Source organism: Diadema setosum, chromosome 1 (assembly GCF_964275005.1).
Source record: "Diadema setosum chromosome 1, eeDiaSeto1, whole genome shotgun sequence".
In the NCBI taxonomy this organism is placed as follows: Eukaryota; Metazoa; Echinodermata; class Echinoidea; order Diadematoida; family Diadematidae; genus Diadema; species Diadema setosum.
In genome coordinates this window covers 16,343,751-16,366,285 of record NC_092685.1, presented here as the reverse complement: position 1 = coordinate 16,366,285, position 22,535 = coordinate 16,343,751, and the positions used below count along the sequence as shown (strand labels likewise).

General features: G+C 34.9%; 1 protein-coding gene across 3 annotated transcripts in view; it reads left to right on the top strand.

Annotated features, from left to right (window-relative positions):
- The window catches only part of LOC140234378 (regulator of G-protein signaling 7-like), an 86,296-nt gene that overhangs the window by 25,396 nt on the left and 38,365 nt on the right, over nucleotides 1-22,535 (top strand). For all 3 annotated transcript variants that reach the window (XM_072314441.1, XM_072314438.1, XM_072314435.1), the window contains exons 5-7: nucleotides 11,892-11,956; nucleotides 12,807-12,883; nucleotides 20,842-20,998. In XM_072314441.1, the coding sequence (XP_072170542.1) occupies nucleotides 11,892-11,956; nucleotides 12,807-12,883; nucleotides 20,842-20,998 (299 nt within the window). The remainder of the gene's footprint in view (nucleotides 1-11,891; nucleotides 11,957-12,806; nucleotides 12,884-20,841; nucleotides 20,999-22,535) is intronic.

The following is a 22,535-nucleotide window of genomic DNA, read 5'->3' as shown; positions in this document are numbered from 1 at the left end:
ATGAATGAATGAAGCGGGATCTTTTACGTGCATGAGTTGTTACTCTCTCATACACGGGACCTCCATTTTATGTCCTATCCGAGGGACAGAGTGTTTTGTCTCTTGCTATTATAGAGGGGACAGTATGCTTACACACAACATTGCTCAGTCCAGACTCGGATTCGAACCCGGGCCGCGTGATCGTGAGGCAGACGCGCTACCGACTGAGCCAACTCACTGTTCTTGTGTGTGTGTGTGTGTGTGTCATTTTTGTTTTTTTAAGGGTAGTTTTCAATGTCAAATTCATTATTTCTTTAAACGATTATCAAGTTCCCTTGAGAATGAAAATATGACACATTTTATCTCCCTATGGGTGGGGGAAGGAGGGTTTCCCACATTTCTCTTCTTTTTTTTATCTTAATGACAACTTGCTTTGGCTGATAATCATGAAGCCTCCTTTGTTCACATCATGTCATTGCAGCAACAGCTTTAAGATGATACATTATCACAGCTCTTTTATATTTTGTATGTAACGTTGTTTAGTGGGTAACATTATGTCTGACATTTTGACAATGTATAGATGATTCCCATTATAAGAAATTCCTTGGGTCAATTCGTTTTCTTTCATCATATAAAAATTTCATTATAGATGATAATTTTGGGTCTTTCATTATTACTTTGTTGTAACAAGAATTTCATCATAACAGCGTTCATTATAATGGTAGTGACAACTATAACCACCTAAAACCTTAAAAGAATCCTCATGCATTTGCATTGAAAGACTTTCTCACCATTTTTCCATTGCAGATTGAAAAAGTGAATCAGGAAGAGCTATAGACATATAGATAGAAATAACAGAAGGAACTCAGAAATCAAAGTGTGTATATAATCAATGTGAACATATCATAGCAATTTTTGTGCATTTACTCACATAAAAACATGACTGAACTCTCCTTTCTAAAATGACTTAACTTTTTGAAACATTAATCCATTAATGTATTAAAAAAACTGTCATATATTATTGAATTCATTTGGATGACACCATTGCTACTGCAGTTAGAAGTGTGTATATAACTTTGTATAGAACTTTGTATATAAAATAGTGACATGACATTAAACCATGGCTGATGTAATGAGAACACATTATCAAGAACACTCGGCATAAATTTACATTGTCGGTATTCTCTGTGGGCACTATTCATCTTAACTTCCAGCCTAAAGTCTTTTGAAGAATGTGTCCAGCTGTGATGATACAGTGTGTTGCGTTTCAATCATTTATAAACTGTGCTTCAGTGGAGTAACTATCACTTGAAACTTAAAAGTAGACACAAAAAAATAAGTTCTGCTGCATATAGTCCACTTCATTGAATGCAGTGGAAGTGTGACACAACATTTTCAATGATACAAAACTCAAAATACTGTAAGTCCATCACAAGTACATGCATATATTAAAGTACTAATTGTGTGTTTATTGTTTGGGACATAACTCACATCTCCTCAATCAAAACCTTAATTAGCTTTTGGTCATGAAAACTGTAAATGTTATGAAATTTCAATCAAAATTATGTGTGTGATTTGCAGAGACTCCAACCCCAAGCACCTTCTGATCTGGAGATTCTCCCGCCCGAAACCCCTAGCAAACGGGAGACTCTAAGTTGATGCGTGCGAAGCGCGAAGTTCCTAGGGTTCTAGATGCTCTCTGGTGCTATCTAAGGCTTATTTTTTTCAACGTACGATAGTAATAAGTAAGAAATCCTTTCCAACGGGAGACACAGAGCCAGGGCGGGAGAAATTAAATCTCAAGCGGGAGAACGGGAGATTTTGCAAAAATGGGTTTTCAGCGGGAGATCTCCCATCGAAAATGGGAGAGTTGGAGTCTCTGGATTTGTGATATTAGAAAGGGAGATCGTTTAAAAAAAAAATTGATGAGACTCATGTCCAGAGAGGAAGGCAATGTAGCAGACAACACTAATTTTCAGCTTCCAACGTTTAAAACCTTGTCTGAAATGGATAATGTGATATGCCAAGAGAAAAGGCTTTTTCTGGTTCTCGGGAAGAAAAAAAAAAAAGCTGTTCTTGTGATACATTCTAAATACTCGCAGTGAACAGGATGAAATTATCCCATTTAAAAAGACTTTTTTAATGTATGCTTGCTGCAAAATGATTTATCATGTGTGTGTCCCACATCCTGGATGCTTTGTAGCTCTGAACAAGAAGATTTCACTGTGTTCAAAGAATCCTCAAGGACTACCAGCATGTAACACAATATATGCTGGTTGCTGTTCAGAAAATGACCATAGCAGCCCCTAGCACACTCTTTCTACAGAATGTCCCCCTCTTTCTCATATTCCACTCCTTGCTTTTGCCCCTAGTTTATTCTGTGTGGTTTTGCCCAGTTGGTAGCGCCTTCCAATCACACCAAGTACCAGTAAAAACTAATCAAAGGCTTAGTAAATTGTGTGACTGTAACATGCGATCATACTGGTAAGGAGAGAGAGAGAGAGAGAATTACCCTTTTTTGAAAGATGTAGGATGAATGAAAAGCTTTTTATTCTAAAATGTTCAGCTAAATTGTGATCTTCTTGCTTCTTGCTAACCCTAACCCTATCCCACATACCTGGGACATTCTTGCAATGCAATGCAATTTGTCTTTGCCCATTGCTTAGGTATGGATCTCTTACCTCAGAGAATACCATGCACACTGGTTGAAGGGAGTTCTTCACATGGGGTTATATGTGTGAGTTTTCATCAGAGAATGATGTATATGAAAAGGATTCAAGTTTTCATTCGTGGCCACTGGAGGTATGTCATAACCAGACACAGTAATTGTGTCGTAAGGGAGCGGTAGGTGGTGTCCTTTGGGTAATTTAGACAAGTATGTATGGAATGTGGTTTAGTTTCATTCCATTGCTTTTTCCCCTGAGTGTATTGCACAGTGTGAAGTAATTATTCCATAACAAGTGTAATGCCCTGTGTCTGGATGGAAGGGGGTTCAGGTGGATTTCAGCATGGACAGTAACCAGGTATAACCACAGAGCATGGAAGTAGAGTGTATATATCCCATTTGAGGACTCAAGCTACTGGATACAAGAGTGTCAATTTCCGGGGAGGAAAATCATCTCTTGAAATATACCCCTCAGACCATGGACATGACAACCTCTGTGGAAGGATCATTTTATCCACTGTGAAAGAAAAATTAATATATATATGCAAGAATGCGTTTGCTTTTGTCATAGTACTAGTAGCAGTATGTTTTGATCTTAGGTAGATAGCACATGGAACATCAAAGAACAGAAGAAAATATCACAGATCACATGAAAATGAGTCTGAATAAAAACCTTTGTCCAAGTACAGATCTGTCCTGTTTAAAAGAGTTCAGAAATGCAGTTGTTATCAGGGCATTAATCATCAAGTACCGTGGAATATTCCTTCATACATGTAGTATACTGGCATGAGGAAGGAAACACCCATGCCTACATCTTGTTGTATGATATATTTGCTGAATTTTCTTCATTTAGCTAGTTGTATTTCATAATATCTAGGATATTTAGAATATATTATGAAGATGGGCCCTGCTGTGTCACCCCATTCAAGTGATAAAAATAACATGCTTTGAAAATGGTATACTGTGATGTTGTCCCATGAAAACAATGTTTCTGTTTACCCACGTCCAATTCAGATAGTGGCAGTTGCCTGTACTTCAAAGCTTTGCTCAAGTCCAGTGAAGAGTTTGTACAATTCAAGTTCTAACAGCCCATTAGCTGTATGCCGTTTGTAATTTTGCAAAAGTTTTGACCTCATTTCCAATACAGAGTAGAGCGACAACCACATCTGTGTGGAGCTTATTGTAGCACTCCTGCTATAAGGAATTCTTTATCTTTTTGCCTTGCAAATAGTGAGTCAACAGCTATTCCACAAACACTAACTGTTAAAGAGAGGAGGGCACTGACAAACTTTGTCTTATAATCATTTAAAATAGGTTGAATGTGTACTTAAATTGGAATGATTAAACATTCTGTTTGATTTAGGTATGTTTAAAACATTTTACAGATCTTTCAGAAAATCCGTCTACACTTCTTGAATACAGGTATGCAAATAAAGTGCAATAGTTTTACAGCCTTAATGACATTCCAGCTTTTTTTTAGATTAAAGGTTATGTAAAGTAGTTTTCAGGAGTCGTCAAAGTGTTCTCGCTAGCTTTCCAAAAACATTCAAAGCTGAAAAAGATATATAGAAAATATATCTTTTAGCCCTGTCACGTGCAGAATAAATTAGAAGTGACGGGCTATGAATGAATGATAAATATTGCATTACAAGAAGGCAATAATGGCAGATAATATTGAGCACCTTTTATTTGCATTATCAAAAAGCCAGCATGACTAACAAGCCTGTTGCCAATATACATGAAATTATATATAAATGAAAAAAATGGATGCATATTTGTAACTGCACAGTTCATAGCAAAATCAGTATGATTTCATGCATCAAAAGCTTGAAATTTGTATTATCTAAGAAATCAGGGGCTGTCTACTGAAATATTTATGAGCTAAATTTATTCAGGGTTTGATAAAAGGGAAAGTGTTACAGGAGCAAGTTGGTAGAATGCATAATACGTCATATCATCATTAATGAATACTAATTTTTGCGAATCGGGACTTTTCAACAATTTCACAAGTGTATAAATTCGCAGTTGGGATGTACAGTGATAAACCGAAAAATGTATACGTGATGTTGTATTCATGTTGAGGTTTAGAGTTAATATTTTTGCATGTTGTTAATTTCGCGAATAGCACCAAACTTACAAAATTTGCAAAAATAAAAACCTGGCAAAATATATGGCACATATAGATTATATGTCAGTTTTGTTTTTGTTTTTTCACACACACCAAACCTTGGCACTGTCTTATGCCAGCTCCATTTGTGGCCATTTATATATGTGTGCATAGAGAGATGAGATACAGTAGCCCTTCAAACATAAAATCTATTAGCATTACTGCAGCCATGCATTTTCTCTCCATGACCATGCAGAAAAATACAGGGGCTGCTCAGTTGCTACATGGGATATGTGTGTACAGACATGCATTGTACATTTGTATGACTGATTTCAATTGCACCTCTTTGCACTGCTAGCACCATTTAAGACTCATGTGTGTGATTTACATGTATGTAATTTTTTTTTTCTGTTGATGCCTTCGAGGTGCTGGTTCTTGCTGCTTCAAGGAGCATTGGAGATTTATGTCTGGTTGTCATTTATAAACAGTACTGGAATTTATGCGTTGCACCTGCCATTTGCATCGCAACCGTCTGTGTTTGCATTTCAGCTTCAACATTTTTTTTTTCTTTCTTTCATTTGTTAATGTTGAATTAAAGATGAAGACAGGGATATGAGTGGCATAGCAACTAAAAATCAGAGTCTAACAAGACATATTCCCAATCAAATCATAACCGGTATAAGGGCAGTCCACATAGGAATGAAGAAAGGAAATCAATGTGGCTAAAAGTGTTGCATGATGAATGTTCTGTACGCTATGAAAATGACAAAATGGATCTTAAAAGAAGTACCCCCTTTGTAGACCTCATTTGAATCAATAAAACAGTTCTCAGAGCTCAGGTCTGTTTTGTGTATCTATGTGTATGAGATTGTACATTTGCACATATGTATGTTCGCACATGTGTAGCTATCCTTTGTTCACGCATGTTTTTGTGTGTAGTGTGTGTACATAATCTAGCAATATCCATATGACATGTACTCTGACATGCGGTGTTGGCAACCTTCATCTTATTGGTTGCACTCTGATGACTTGAATCAACATGGCACAGTATTGCTTCTTTTTTTTTGTTGGTGAAAATCAAATACTTCTAGATTGCAACACTGGGTTTTGAGTATGCAAAGGATGAATTGAAATTGACCCGTTAAGATTGATCTAAAGAATGGAAGTCAAATAGTCATGATATTTTTATGGAAAGCCATGTTTCATCTTAATGATCCTCAAGAGAATTGAACAACCATCCTGATCTTAATGATAATGCATCAAGTCCATATGACTTGAAGTTCAGTAGACCTTCTGTAATTAACAAATACTAGAGAGCTTGCTAAAGGCCATGAACTTATGATAATTTTATTGATGCAAGAAGGGGTGCACTTGTGGGAGAATTCTATATTCCCAGATAAAGAAAATTATTCATATTTTAAACATTTATATTTTTTTCATTTACTTAGGATGACCTGGAATATCAGGGAAAACTTCTAAATTGGGGGTTTTGTCCTATCAATCCAAATGCTTTACCATGGTACCAGTGATATTCGGTGAGAAATATTCATAGTTAATGACTGCAGGAAAAAAGACACTGCATATATAATGGTTACCCAAACAGAAATATTATGACCAACTTATTCATATGTCAGGGAAGCAAACCTGGCATGAGATTTCTACAATCTGTGTGCAGGGGAATCAGGAAGGTAGCACACTGAGCATTTGTACAGAAATCTGAGTTAGAGAAACCCTCAAAGTGTCTATTGAATTGTATTGTAGACTCATGATTAAATTCTTGGGACTGAAAATTAAATAAAAACAGCTATAAAGTCCTGTGATATTTTAATGCCAGACAGACTTTTGTCATGACCCTCTTAAAAAGATCTAAATTCCAGATCACTATTAAAATTTTTTTTACAGATTAACCCTCCAAGACCCAAAACGACATTTCTGTTGCTTGCTGCTGTTATAACTTAAATATCATAATATTTACTATTCCATTTTAGTGTTTCATATGGTAAGATTAAAAAAAGATATATCTTCCAGTTGAGACACTGTTCGCTTAAAGGCAGAACTTTCAGCCTCTAGACTGCTTAATCTAAGAATGATTCATAATTGGGAACATATTTTTGAAGATAAAAGCTCCTGGTTTTCTCTCAAATTTGCATTTTTGTTTGTTGGTTGAGTTTTTGTAAGTTTTGTGCAGATTTAATGAATTTTTTTCATTCTATCTAATCTATCTCCAATGTAAGATATGGACTGATGTTTGGGGATGTCATTTAAATGGTGATAAGATGATTTTCCTTAGTGTCAGATGGGTATAGAAAGTAAAAAAATGTTTCATAATTTTTCATAATTCTTTCCCATGCTGAGTTGAATTGTAAGAAAAAAGCAATAATGTAAAGGTAAGGTAAAAAGGTATTTCCTAGTGATTAGTTCCCCATAAGTTTGTAAGTTGACTGATATTCGGGAAAGTGACAGCTTCCAAACATATTGCACTGTAAGACAAATGCACAGTACATTGTAATAATGAAATTGTCTTTCAAGCCCAAGTTCACAGAATATCATACTTGAAAAAGTAAATGAAAATGAACAATCTTTCTGCCATCAGCACTAAGAATACACCCTTTAAATGGAACTGATTTTTTAATGTCAGAATATTCGTATATATGAAGCACATTAAAAAGATGACATTTCTTCTCTTTGGTACTGTTGGGAACCCTATATACATAAATATATACATCCATACAAACATACATACATACATACACACATACGTAGATGCACCCAGCCACAGAAATATTGAAAGATGAAGATATTGTAGATGAGTAAATTATCAAAGGGAGGCAGATGATAAAGACAAGTGAGAGAGTGAGAACATATTCTCTGTTTGTTGGGATGTGGAGGTGGGGATTATTTAGAGGGATGAAATTGAGAAACATGATCATGCTAAATGAAGGTAGTGTTATGGAGGTGTCGGGGTATGCAGGAATACAGATGGAATAGGCAGGAATCCTCTTGCCATTTTTCAAGAACTTTTCAGTCATGCATTCAGACTAATTCAGTATTCATGAAGATGAGACAGGCATTCAATGTGCAATATGATATGCAAGTAGCATGCTTCATTATGTATTGAGCTCAACTATAATGCAGTTTAGCCACAGTGATCATGAATGTGAAGAAGATATTCAGATATGTGTATGTATAGACACATGTACAGTCAAACCTTTCTATAGCGACGAAAAAAGTGGCTAATATAGATACATTCATTAACATGCTCTTTATCTCTTAGGGAATTGTTTTTAGCAGTCGTATATGGCAGATGGCCACTATAGACAGGTGGTCACTAAAACAGGTTTGACTGTACTTATAATGTACACTGTATATATATATATATATATATATATATATATCACACACAGACCCTTGTATATTATTGGAAAACAAATATGCATCATCATGAAGTCAAATAAAAAAAAAAAAATCCATCTATCTAAGAAACCAACAATAACAAAAGATATAATACTATTAAATCTTGACCATACTGACAACAAAGGAGTAGACAACATATTTTTTTCTTCTGTAATGCAAAGTTGGGTGAGAGCTTCACGATTAATCCTTCCATTGCTATTGCCAACCTGTTCTATGTATAATTTCATTGGAAGTTTGAGATGGTTGTAGCTCATGAAAAGAAGTTAATATAGCCAGGGCATAAAAGTGACAGTTATTTATAACCATGACTGGTTTGGGAGAAAGAGGATTAAACTGGATGCATAGTGGGAAGGTACTTAATAACTACGATGTGGTAGCATAGACTAGGTGTTGTAATGCCTTTAGAGGGTACGTCATTGATTGCTTTGAACAATCACAGCATTTGGTGGCTTCTTCAGGATGAATAGGATATTAACCCATTGAGGACGGGCTGATTTTGCTAAAACACGCATTTCCCATAGACCCCTGCCCGAGTATATTCGGGACTCGTCCTCAACAGGTTAATACAGGCATTATTGATGATGTTAAAGCCCTCACTGTACAGTGCATTCATTTTTCGTTAATGTTCTCACTGTCGCCTTCTTGGAGGAAAGCTAAATCAAGTGTCTTGAGGTGTGCAGTGTTCTTTTGAAATCAGTATCTAACAAGCTGTAATAATTACTTTTGTCATGCTACATCCTTTCATCTAATCACTAAGTGTTCCAGCCTGTTATGATATTGAAATTAGCTTTTAATGAAGCCCCTGACTAAGGTCTCCTCTTATTTAGCACTAATGGGATATCAATGGTTGAAAAAGAGAATCAATAACCTGCCAGGCCATGGTTGCAGCTACATTGTTATCTAACGAGGCATAGATTACTTTAACAAAGGGCACAGCCATTCATGGAACAAAAGGCTTCATGAAACTGCAACCTCTAACAAATTGTGCGATACATGGCTATCAGACAATGTAGTGCAGTGGTCTCCAAATTCTTTTTTTCATGAAATAAACAATATGACCATTGGGTCCATACTTCAAATGAGACGTCCTTGCATATGATTGCAAAGTATTCATCCATGAAAATGTTTTCTTTAGTTTTCCTGAATGTTTATACATGGGCTTTGATCCTTTGCATGGCAAATAGGCTATGGATGCTCATTTGATGGGCATTTTGAACTTTGACCAATGCAAAGAAACCTTTGGGTATTGAAAATTACTACCGAAAAGGGCAAAGGGAGAATGAGAGTATTATGATAATTCATATCTGATGAAGATTTCAATGTGTGAAAGGCTACGAGTCCATTGTTGGTGAGTGTATGTCTTGGCTTTTTTTTTTTTTTAACATACTTATGTACATTCCTAGATACCTTCAAATATTGACTTCTTTCCACGAAAACATCTGCTTACCATGGACATACTCTGGCAAAAGGATGGCTAGCACATTCACACAGAGCAAAGCTGCTGACACTATTTCATTATTTGACTGATGCAAACATGGTGTGCATAGGTTGAGTTGAGTTGAGTTTATTTATTTAACCACGGTAAAAAGCTTGCTATCAGCTATAAGCTGTTTTTCAGCAAGGCCATGAAATTATAACAAAACATAGAAATCATACAATGAAGAGAATACACATTAAAAAAACAAAAAATAATCATTACAAATGAACGCCAGAAAAAATGAAAAAAAAAAGTCACAGACTATACAATGTGTAAGTACAGACAAAAAAGAAAAAAAATGAAGGAAAAATCAAACATGTGACAAGTTATTGGGAGACAGTAATTACATAAGCATTGTGTACTTTGAGAAATATGATATAATCAGGTAGAATAATTAGCAAAGGAAATGTGCGAAATTGCTCTTGAGAATGCAGTAATTGAAGTTATTGATCTTGTTTCTGTTGGTAATGTATTGAATAATCTCGATGCCGAATATAAAGTGCTATTTGTAAGAATAGTTGATTTGGGCGTAGGTAGATTTTGATTGTTTAAAGTTCACAATCTGTTCAGTTGTCTTTCCTTTATCCATGTTCTGCAGGAAGATTGTAGTAAATCAAATGCTTGCCCAATTTCATCAGTTTGATTTTCTGTTGGTTTAAGGCAAAGATCATTATAAAGTCATTTAAAGGGATGATAAAATATTATTTGAGGTAGAAATTCAGCTTTTAACTTTTTGGGTGATACTTAGAAACCACTTTATGAAATGTTAAAAATCATACAATTCTAGAGGAATTCAAAATTTATTTGAAGATAATTGGTTTTGAAATGGCTTAGATATCAAAAATCAAAGTAAAACAAAACAATCTTAATAAAAGATGGGTCCCACCTTTTAATAGTATCACTTTGTATTGGATGATTTGGGATTTACCTTTTTTTATTTTAAAGCTGAAAAGCATGGACATATTAAGATTCCCCATTTTAATCCATTTTAGTAGCAATTCTGCTTGACTAATTCATGAAAGCCATGCATCGTTGCCCTCCAATGAGATCCACAAGAACAGCAATCACATAATGGATCATTAATACGGAACGGATGATTGATAACTGTTTCCAATCAAATCGAGTAAAAAAAAAAAAGGGTTTATTTAGAAAGAGAGATCTGACCTCCACAACTTTTAATGTGATGTAATGTGATTGCTTGCATTGCCTACTCAGCAGTAAAATGAAAATGATTTTAACATAAATTATACACAACCTGAGCACAAAGATGCTACACACTTATATTAATGTGTACATATTCATGTGTAAATATGCATCCTTGAACATGTAAATGGATGATAGACATGTAAGTGCTGTAAAAGTGGATATTTTCGCGCTACTGATTTTTCACGCTTGGCAGGGTGAGAAGAGTTTCACATGTTTTTAATTCTGCGGAATCAAGACACCAAGTACAGGAACAAATGACAAGCAAAAATATTTGCACGCTTTTATTTTCGCGCTAGTTTGTGGTTGCGTGAAATGCGCGAAAATTTCAACACCGCAAAAATTTCCACTTTTACAGCGGTTGGATTAATCATTAGTTAGACATAATCATTAGGAGAGGAATGGGTCGCAATGGTTACTAACTCAACAGCATCTCCACATTGTTAATGCCCTCTGTTTCAACTGAAGATTTAGTGAGTTAATCTCAACAGTCTGAACACTCCAATATCCTGAATATAGAAACATCTGTGCATTTTTTTAAAAAATGGTGATTTTATAGATTGTTAATCTCACAGGATATAGCTATGTCAAACAGCAACATGTTCTTCCACCTACAATAGAAAGCTACTTTCTCAACACATAATGACAATCTACCTTCTTCCAGAGCTAAAGGTTTAGCTGAGGAAGATGAAGTTCCAGTGGCATTTCCTCTTCTAGGTCAAAGTCTTTACCCATGTCTTCTTCCAAGGCAATGGTAGTTTGTGTGGGCTGCTCAGACAGCTGAGATTGTACCTGTGTTTTGCATTTGTTACCTACCTATCACTTTTGATTGTATGTGGACTTTTTTTCTTAAATAATGATGAGAATACGTTAATATTCTCCCTCACATTAATATTTACATTATTGTGTGATAGTATATATTAACCTTTGAAGGTATCACTGTGAGTACTTGGCATCCTATGATGTGAGTGAAGTTTGCCTTTGTTCTGTATTGGTTGATTACACTAACTCATTTTTCTTCTTGTTTCATGCTTCTTTCAACACAGCGGTATACCTGTGCAAACGAACTATGCAAAACAAATCAAGACTAGAACTTGCAGACTATGAAGCAGTAAGTAAAGAGTTGTCTCACTTTTACAGCACACTTTTAAAGAAACATTAGAATTTTACGTCTGAATATTAGTTGACCTAATGTATTTATCATATTTCAAGTGCAGTTGTATTTTATGTATGAACATAGGTACCTTATAAGCAGGGCCCCATTTCATAAAATGTTGATACGATGCAACTCTTGCTGGAATGGCAATTGTCATGGTAACAACAAGAATCCAGCTTCCTGATTGGCGGTTGCTATTGGAAGATGCCATTCCAGCAAGAGTTGTTATCTTAACATCTTTCATGAAATGGGATGCAGAATGGTAGAAGTATTGTTATAATAGTGAAATGAAGCTATTTAATATTACATGTAATGGGCATGTCCTCCCCCTTTTCTTTAACCATTTGTGATAGATAATGCCTGTATCACTGACTAAGTCATAAGAGCACTTTAAGTGGTACACATCTGCTAAAGAAACAAAGTCTTTTATACAAAAGTGACTTCTTGCAAGGCAGTAAATGATGTTTAAGTAATCATGAAATTTACAGTGGGTTTCCAGTTCAGTTCCTAAAATACAATGTCCCAATGTGTTCTGCCCTAATGGTCAGTAGCATGTTTACAAAGATAGTTTGCAGAAAGAAATAACAGTGAGTTTTCCAAGATCACTGAAATTTTTGTGTCACTTATCCCGCCTCTGCCAAATTGACTAAACAGGATGATTGTAAAGTTCTTGACATCAACAGTAAATATTGAACCAAGTGCAATCTGTATGATAGTTTTGTATATCATCAGTCTCAAAATCAATATAAAACATCAAGAGTCATGTGTTAATGACAATTTTGTTAATACATCACTTTCTCATCAGGAAAACCTGGCCAAACTTCAGCGGATGTTCTCTAGAAAGTGGGAATTCATCTTCATGCAAGCTGAGGCACAAGCAAAGTGAGTTGGTTTCATTCTTTAAGTTACATGGTAATCTGTAAGGTATCATTAACACGAAATGCAGATTAGATGATGATATGTTTTGAGATACCCTGGATACAATATGTTCTTAAGTGATGCTTTCACAAAATTCCTTACTTTCTTGATTATCAGGAATACTGTAGCAGAAATCTATACAAAGTCATTATTAAACTTGCATTCTTGTCACAGAGGTTTAAAAGTATTGTATCAACTTTCATGGAGATAATCTGTTATGCTGATATAGTAATCGCACACTGATGTTAAATGCTATCAGAAAAGAACTCATTTGAATTTCAGCCTTGAAGCAATTTGTGTGTCTACATCACAATCAGACAGTGTATTGTGTCTCTATTTACTACTTCCTGAAAAGAAAATCAAAGCTGTGTGATGAGTTTCTTTGATCTCATTTGCTGTGATTTCAATAGTCCAGCATAAAGATGGTCATCATATCCTGCAAACCATATTCAAGAGCTGTATCTTTTTTTTTTTTTAATGTCAGACAGTCGTTACTACTGTTTTCATATCTTGGTGAGATATCAAACTATATCAGATTGCATGCAGCTGCTCTAATTAGACCTGTATCTGTGCACATTTGGGGGCATTCGTAAGTATAGTTTGTGTTTGCAGTGTTGTATATACAGGCATTTTACAGTTATCGTCAAACAAACCTGATAGAGTGAAACAATATTAGATAAGGCAGTATCTAATATTAGATGTGCATAACCATTTGCCAAGTAATGGTCATCAAGAAAAACAAGAAAACTTGGCCATATAATGAAATGTACCTTACGGTAAATCATCAACAAAATACATTTTGCACAAGGACTGCTTGAAGCAGGTTTTTTCAGTATGATTTCTGTAATGTAGACTCAATACCAAAGCTTATTTGACATTATTACTTAAAAGTTTGTGAACACTGTGTTGAATTATTCTGTACAATTCAGCTGTGAGGATAGTGAGTGAACCACTGTTCATTGTTATGGTGAGCCTTTTGTCAGATACATGGGGAATTACCTTCTTTTATAAGCAATATATCAATTTACAATGTGATCTTTTCTTTTGACATGTAGGGAATTAGTTAGGAATTCTTCACAGCAGAAGAAATTTTTTAAAGGTAGCAATCGTCCATAATGAAGAGTCTCAAAAATAAAATTGCAGTATGGGATTTATCTTATCCACTTAAAATACTGAGTGATATTCCAAGCTAGATGATAGTATTATATCTACATGTGCAAAGTACGTCTTGTAGACAGCCTCCTTTAGACATCTGTACAGAAGCCTCAAACTATCCAAGAAAGTACAAGGAGTTGCAGGTATCACTTCTGATCATATTTCTTAACCACTATATCACTGTGTGATTAAACCTTAGCTTTAATGCATCTATCATTCATTTTCAATTGTGGAAACTTAAAGGGCTTCCAATGGAGGGTAATGATAAAAAGAGAGAGAAAAAAGAGAGATGAAAACATAGAGACATGTAGAAAAAAGAAAAGGTAATTCATGAAAATCACTAATCCAATTAATAAAATTCTCTGCATGTATACAATGTGTGAAGTATAAACTTTGTTGAGCACAGGTTTAACAATGTCTAAGTTGAGACCAGTTTGTTAACAGATAGGTTTCATCATTCACATCATAGTCATTGGAACCAGCTGCACTGCGCAAATACTATCTTACACCAGAAAGCAAACCATTAGCGAGCAAAGATACAACTTTATGTCAGAAGAACCTGTGTGAGTTTGACTGATATTTAACTTTTGGTATGTTATTGGAAAAGTATCTCCCCTACCATAGCAACATCCATTTGAGATACTGTATATGCCATATATTTCGCGAGTCTAAATTTTTGCGAATCAGGAATTCTTGACGATTTCGCGAGTGGTTAAATTCGCGATCGTGGAGTCCTGTACATGCGTACGTCACATCCACGTCGGAATCAGAGTCAATATTTTTGCGTGTCTTTAATTTCGCGAATAGCACCTGGCTTGCGAAATTCACAAAAATAAAAACCCCACGAAATATTCGCCGTATACAGTACATGAAGTAGAGTCCAAGTAGTGTTATTCAGCTGAAATTCATAGTACGACCTAGAGAACTACATTTGAATGATTGGTTTCCAAGTTATGGAGTGATATTATTCTTTCGTGGAGACTCGACTGCTGTACAGTTATGAATAATCTTTTGAAAACAAAATGCAGAACATGTTTGCATGTGAAGATGTTTGTCTGTTTGTGTTTTTTTTTAAAGTGCAATTGAGGGTTGAAATTTCTTTTAATAGATTTCACGATGTCATCTTGCTGTCAGTGCCATCTTATCTGATGCAAACTACAATTTCAGAATTTATTAATAGATGCTCACTCATACACTTAGAAAATTGGGGTAGGCCTATAGGAAGGGGCAATTCCTAGCTGTCAATGTGGTTACACGGAACCCTTTTATTTAGAAACCTGTAAATTGAACAGGAGGGAAAAACAACAAAACACAAACAGCATCCCACGCTTACAGCCATCCTAAAATATCTCCTATCTTATTTCTTTTGGGTGCTGTGAAGCTCAAAGTTTGGTTGGCCATGGGGGCAGGAGATGATGCCATAAATGGCAGTGATGAGGAAAATTGTCCAAGAAAAGTTGCTAAATACATGGGGTGCCATGGCAATAAACTGTAAAAAGCATCATCTTCATCATCTGCATGACAAGCTCTTGTCTTGGTGAGAGAGACAGAACTACGTCACATGACCCCCACGCACGCCATTGCTGTCGCTTGTTGTCTTCATAATGGAAATGCTTGGCAAAAGCTCCGGGGCATCTGAGAACACTGCATACAAGAACACATAAGCATGATCACACACACACACACACACACACACACACACACACCACACGCCTCCACACACACACACACACACACACACACATGCGAACACACACACAACAGCATACTATGAGAGACACTCGCATTTATACACTTACTCATTCCCACTTGCATGCTAATGCTGGCCTGACACACACAGGAGGAACACACTGCAGAGCCAACCTGCCTCACCTACAACACACACATTTGCAGATACACAGAGACTCAGACACACACACACACACACACACACATACACAAGTATACACAATTACACCAAAAAAAAAAAAAGCCACAGGATGCAAGCTGTCTGATAGTAGGGCATGGATGGAGCCCACACATAATTTTAAATGCACGAGACACATGGTGATGAATGCAGAGTACAAGGGTATGCTGTCCTCATATTTAAGAGACCCTTTTTTCATATGAATCACACATGATCCTTAGCACTGCAAAGCACCACTGCAGGTCAGAGCTGTAGAAGCACAATATAAGCAGTAGAAAAAGTCAGGAGAATCATATTGTTACAGATTAATTCCTTGTGAAGAAAAGTTACTTTTTAGGATTTAATTTTTCAGAATCATAGCCAGTGGAATGAGTATTGCACACTGCATTTATATCATATGATTGCAAGCAAGCATGCTATTCTTGTTTGTGATTTTAAAATGTATACAAGTGCTGACTTCATTAAACTTTATTTGAAGACTGAGAATTCAATAAATATAGCATTTAAATCAATAGAGAAAGAAATATGAGGTTCATAAGTGTGTGCATACATGTGTATGTATATGCATGTGTAAATGAGGTTCATACGTGCATATATGTATATAAATGAGGTTCACATAATGTGTATATATAAAATATATAATATATATATATTTATTCATTTATGGGACTTATGGTAATACATAAAAGATAAGGAATATTCTAAAATTGTAGAATGTAGCACATCTGTACAAGGTGGATTTAGCTTGTAAGAGCGTGCAAGTCTTTTTTCTTTTAATGCAGGCGGTAAACAGAGGAATGTTATCTTTGTACTTTGAAAGCTTTCATACATGAACAAAACAAGCTCTCTACATATGTGCATAACCCTTACTTGTCACCACATTACCCTCACAAAGTCAAATTCATGAAAAATCAAAATAATTTGAGTGAAAATGTGAAAAAAGTATTTTCTCAAATTCCAAAAGTTTGACATATTACTTGCATAAGTGTGAATTTCTGTGCGTTGAAGTGATTTGAAATGTAAAACTATTTGGTCTTGACAAAAAATGTCAGCGGTGTTTTAAACTGACGTCTATTGCTTGAATAATTTTTCTTCTGTACATCTTGCTCCTATCTAACTGCACAGCTCAAAATCTTCAAAACTATCTACCTTGTTTTGTGGCAGCATTTTAGAAAGAAACAAATAGGACATATTCACTTTGAAAGATTAGAGTCTGGAGAGTTTGATAGATTTTTTTATTTTATTTTTTTACATGAATAGGATTGATACCTGAGGCTTTTTTGTGGTGATGGGTCTCATATATAGAGAATTAAGATCCTCAATTGAAAGAAAAATCCAGTTTTAATGTATCTTTGTTATTATATCATATGCACAAATTTGACATTTGTGACATTTCATGAACAAAGCAACTGTTTGAAACAGCAGTTTGAGTTTGAAAAGGTGGACAACTCCAAGGCAAATATCACTAATTATCAACTTGCTATTGATTTCTTCGTATTTCCATTTTCTTCTCCTTTTGATTTGTAATCTCTGCAAATCATAAATTACACCTTGTTTCTATCAGATGGCAGATGGCAAGGAGATTAATGTGATGCTCATATCCCCTCACTCAGTGTACTCTTGCCTCATTCATGATGTATAAATATCAAAATGCATTCATTGTGAATGATTAAAACATACAATATTACATTAAATTGCTGATCATTAGAATGATAAGTTCAGTAAACACATTTCAGATTTTATGCTGTACAAATATTGATAAACATAAATGAATGTGTCAGATCTGATCACCACTCTATTGGGGTGATAGAGAGGTTTTGAAGAATCCAAGTATTGCAAATCAAATTTTCACAAAGAAAAAAAAAATCAAAGATTTCCTGGTACACAGCTTTTGTTTAGCAGTATGATCAAAACATTTTGTTGTCATGCAGATATCGTGATTTATTATTGCAAACACCATGAGACATTTCAACTATTTAATATCATATCTTGTAAATTAGTCACACGACTTTACATCTCCTCTTATGTTATATTTGGAGAAATGATGCAAAATTTGATTATCCCTATATGAAGATATGACATTTATTAAGCAGAAAGAGCAAAATATATGATGTGTAGAAAGAAATTTATAAGCAAACACTAAAAAGAATTCATGTATCTAGTATTTAGTATCAGTCATAAAAATTTGTACAGGTTATCTGTAACATGGCATTAAAAGAGTGCCTCACTCAAGTCATCTTAGTCACATCACTTTGATGTGATTCATATAATACTCTTTTTCTTCTTTTTGATGCATGAAATATAAAAAAAAAAGAAAGATCTATCTTTCCAATAGATGTATTTGTTAATGATTCTACCAAGGGTCAATTCATTTTAGCGCAGCTTATTTTTCACTTCCCACCAAACAATTGAACATACAAACTAATATATCTTTATGTAATCATCAAAATGTGAGGGATTTAATATGATTTTCATCAATTTTCCACACGACTGTCATGAACTTTACAAGTTCTGGTGAAACAAAAAGATCCCCTGAAAAGCAATTGTTTTAGAATGTGGGTTTGTAAAAGGAAATTATGTGACATCAACTTTGAGAAACACACACACACACACACACACAAAGAGATGACAAAGATGGGCAAATGAAAAGCATCTCATGTTATTAACCTTCTGTGTATGTTTTTGCAGTAAGTGAGGAATTCTATAAAAAAGGCCATTACAGGTATGTTATAGCTAAGGTGGGCATTTTGTAATCCCTAGATGGAATATCATATCATTTCATGTGATTTTCTAACATGTAATTTGTGTTACCATCAGGAACAATTATTCCCCATTTGCCTTAAATTGTAGCTGGTAACGGTATTCTACTTCAGATTCACCTAGTGCGTCAAAACATCTCTCATCTCTGAAGTTCTCAGAACTTGACAGCAAAACTGCATACGTCAGAATTCATGCACGCAAACATTTCTTCAAATGCATGTCATGTAAGCCCACAGAGACTCTGTACTTAAAAGTGTGTGTCATATCCACCATCAACTACGCTGTGGAAGATGTCACTGCTACTGTGGCATGGTGGGCCTGAAAGGGTTAGTACTCCCTTGTGCTGCAGTTTCTGCTCGACCCTTTTCCAAGAAGCATGTTAACTCAGTCCTAGTGCAGGGAAATCCTAAACCCGTTCTAGGTGGAAAAATGTCGTGTGAATTTCCCTCCCATGGAATTCCAGGGAAGGTAAAACTGTCTCGCACATTTAGATGAATTGTCCCTGTGCTGCTGATGTGCATGAGGCGTAGGAATGTGTTATTTCAGTGCAAGCAGATTCAATCTCCTGCAGCATGTCTGATTTATCAATCCGACATCTATATTTACAGCCATTGCCATGTTAAAGGATGGCCAGAGTCCATAAGCTTATGCTTTTACCATTCTCTCCATGTTTGGAAGAGAAAATAGAAATTATAAAAGAACACACAACAACATCAGTTCTGAAAATAACATATTGCCAGATAGTCTATTTCACATTTAAGTTACATAATGCTTCAAGTGTTAATTTCTCAAGCCCTACTGACCTCAAAATAGCTCTTTTTCTAGATAACTACCATAGTTTTATTTTCTGCTTAACCCCAGTAAAGTGCATTAATTCACACAAAATATATGACATTATTGCCTCAAGAAATCTGAAAATGTGGTTCCTATTGATATCATTACAATGTAACAATATTTGAAACTTTGATATAACATAACTGTCTTATCTTATGTCAAATTTCAATTTTGGTAAACCCGTACATGGAGCTCTATTAAACTTCTTCCATAAATCTTGTATTTTTCAACTGAGTAACAGGAAAATGGTCTCAAGGGACTAGACATGGTTTCTGGAAAATTGGGCATATCAAAACTTGTGTTCTACAATGTATGTCCTTACCAAATATTTTTCTAAATCTTGCTATGACTATATCATAATGTTCTTACATCCCATTTTTTTAAATTTCTTTTATACTCGATATGAAAGGGCACTTAGCATGAATAAAGTACAAGGACTTTATGGTCTCTGCCTGTCATAAATTCTCACCAACAAATATAAATATACCTTTATATATTGATATGTACATATATCTTATGAACTATTTCTCCACTTTCTTGTGTCATGGAAAAGTCATTATACATAACCATTTATCTGTCTTTTCATATCTGCATTTGTTTGTGTGCTAGTTGATCATATACAGAGGAAAAGCTTCAGTATTTTTTTTTTCCTGATAATGCATGTGGGGAGGGTGAGGTACACTTTTTATTACTCTTGCCATCCTGTTTTTGAAATTACAGGATGGCATGTGCAAATGCTAAGCGAGTTTGTCTTGACACACTTGCAACAGCAACATAGCTGTCTACCAAATGTGCATTGATTCAACATGAATACAAGTGGAATTGCTTGAGGATAAATGATTCACCAAAAGAATATTAGTGTTAAAACATAAGGAAGCACTTTTTAAAAGTTCTGTGTTTTGTGACATAGTGCTTTTGGGATTTGGTTGATATAGTATTCAATTCAAGGTGTTCAATAAGAAAGAGAGAAGTGCGGCTATTGTAAACTTGTTTCATAGGATCTGATGGAAAGGTCTTTACCGCTGCAGATAGCTACACCACCCGTTCCCTTTACAGTATAAAAAAGGAAATCATGACTTACCATGTGGTGTGTAAAAGTGGTCCATGCTCCACAAATTAATTATTCACTTATGATGTAAAAATTTTAGTGCCACTGTGATCTGAGCGTGAGAAATATTAGTAGTTTGATTGCAACACTGTTTAAACATATCTGTGTCATGGCCACTTTTCTACCACCCTTACCCTAACCCCATCCACTATAATATAGAGTTGACAAGAAGAGAGACAAAATGGAGAGGAAAGTACTGGACAGTCAAGAGAGAGCATTCTGGGATGTCCATCGGCCAGTGCCAGGCTGTGTTAACACCACTGAGATGGACATCAAGAAGCTGAGTAGAATCAACAGGACATTCAAGAAGAAGAAGGTGAGTGCACTTCTCTCATTTGCAAACTTTGAAATTGTATGATCAATTGATTGCATTAGGATACAGATGGTATCGATTATAAACAAGATGTAGAAATGCATTTTGACAGAGCATCTGTCAAAATGCATTGCATAAAGGGGAATTCCAGTGCAGTTGAAAGTTAGTCTGAAAAGAAGGAATAATATTTTCTAGCACAGTAATGAAAATTTGATCAAAGTCAGATGCAGAATAAGTAATTTATGACATTTTGAATTTTCGTTCATTTTTCAGGAACCGTGTCATATCAGTCAATAAGTATGCACATAGTGAAGTGATGGTGTCATTCCCTCACAACTTGCCATATATTTGTACATGAAATTTCAAAATTTCTAGTTTTTCATTCAAATGCAACAATACCCCAATCTCAAATCCTGATTAATCTATAAACTGATCATTATTTTTTAGTCATTTAATCAGAAGTAATGTTATGTTTTACACTTAAATAACAGAAACATTGAACTTTTATCATTTTTTGGTACATGATCAATGGGAAATTGTGAGGTAATGGCATCATCAGGTCACTCATTTGCATATTTATATCAACTGTACAGGAACTGTTCAGGAGAAATTAACGAAACTCACCAAGTTCATAAATTCCTTAATTTTCATCCAATTTTGATATCTTAACTGATGTACTCATGAGAATTTACTCTTTCTTATCAGACTAACATAACTGGACTAACATCCCTCATTAAAGTTCCTTTAATTACTCTTTTATCCATCCTTGCCTTTTATGTTTGTAGTATACCTTCATTCTATTGTACTATATTCATTTTGTATGATAGTATCTGTCTAGACTGGTAGACATGATAGATACAGTAGAACACTTGGCATAAATGTAGTAAATTCATCTTTTTGAAAATCACTTTTACATCTCTTTTTGTATGTAGCTTGTCTGACAGACCAATAACACAGGAATGATACTTCCTATCGTTCACATTATGTTATCACTAGCCTGTCATTTCTTTAAAAAATTCTTGCTCCCATTTTATACACACAGGTATTTCAGTACATACAAGACAGGAATTCACTTGTTGAAGCACATCAAGGGCTTTAAGTATTTAAAGTATAGATTATGTGACTTGATTGACAAAAAACAGATTTAAAGCATCAGGGTGGTGTAGGCTCCAACCTCAAGACTGATGAGGCTACAGAATAAACTAGTTTATCTACTAATCAAATCACAGGAAAAAAAATATTCAAAGTTGTACATTAGTTTAGAATGTTTGAATTATAATTTGTTTCATCAAATTGATTGTTAAGGTATGAAACACTTCTGCTAATACTCATAAGATTAAGGTGTAAGAAATTTGTTTCTTTACTAAAAATGGACATGAAATATGATGTAGCACATATTCAATAAAAATTTGCTAGTAAAATCATTTGCATTATGATTAAGTATATATCTTAGGACATTGATGGTAAATTGCAAATTTGAAAAAAGACAAACAAACATTACCCATATCTCCAGCAGAGAAAGATATTCGCTCTTAGCTCG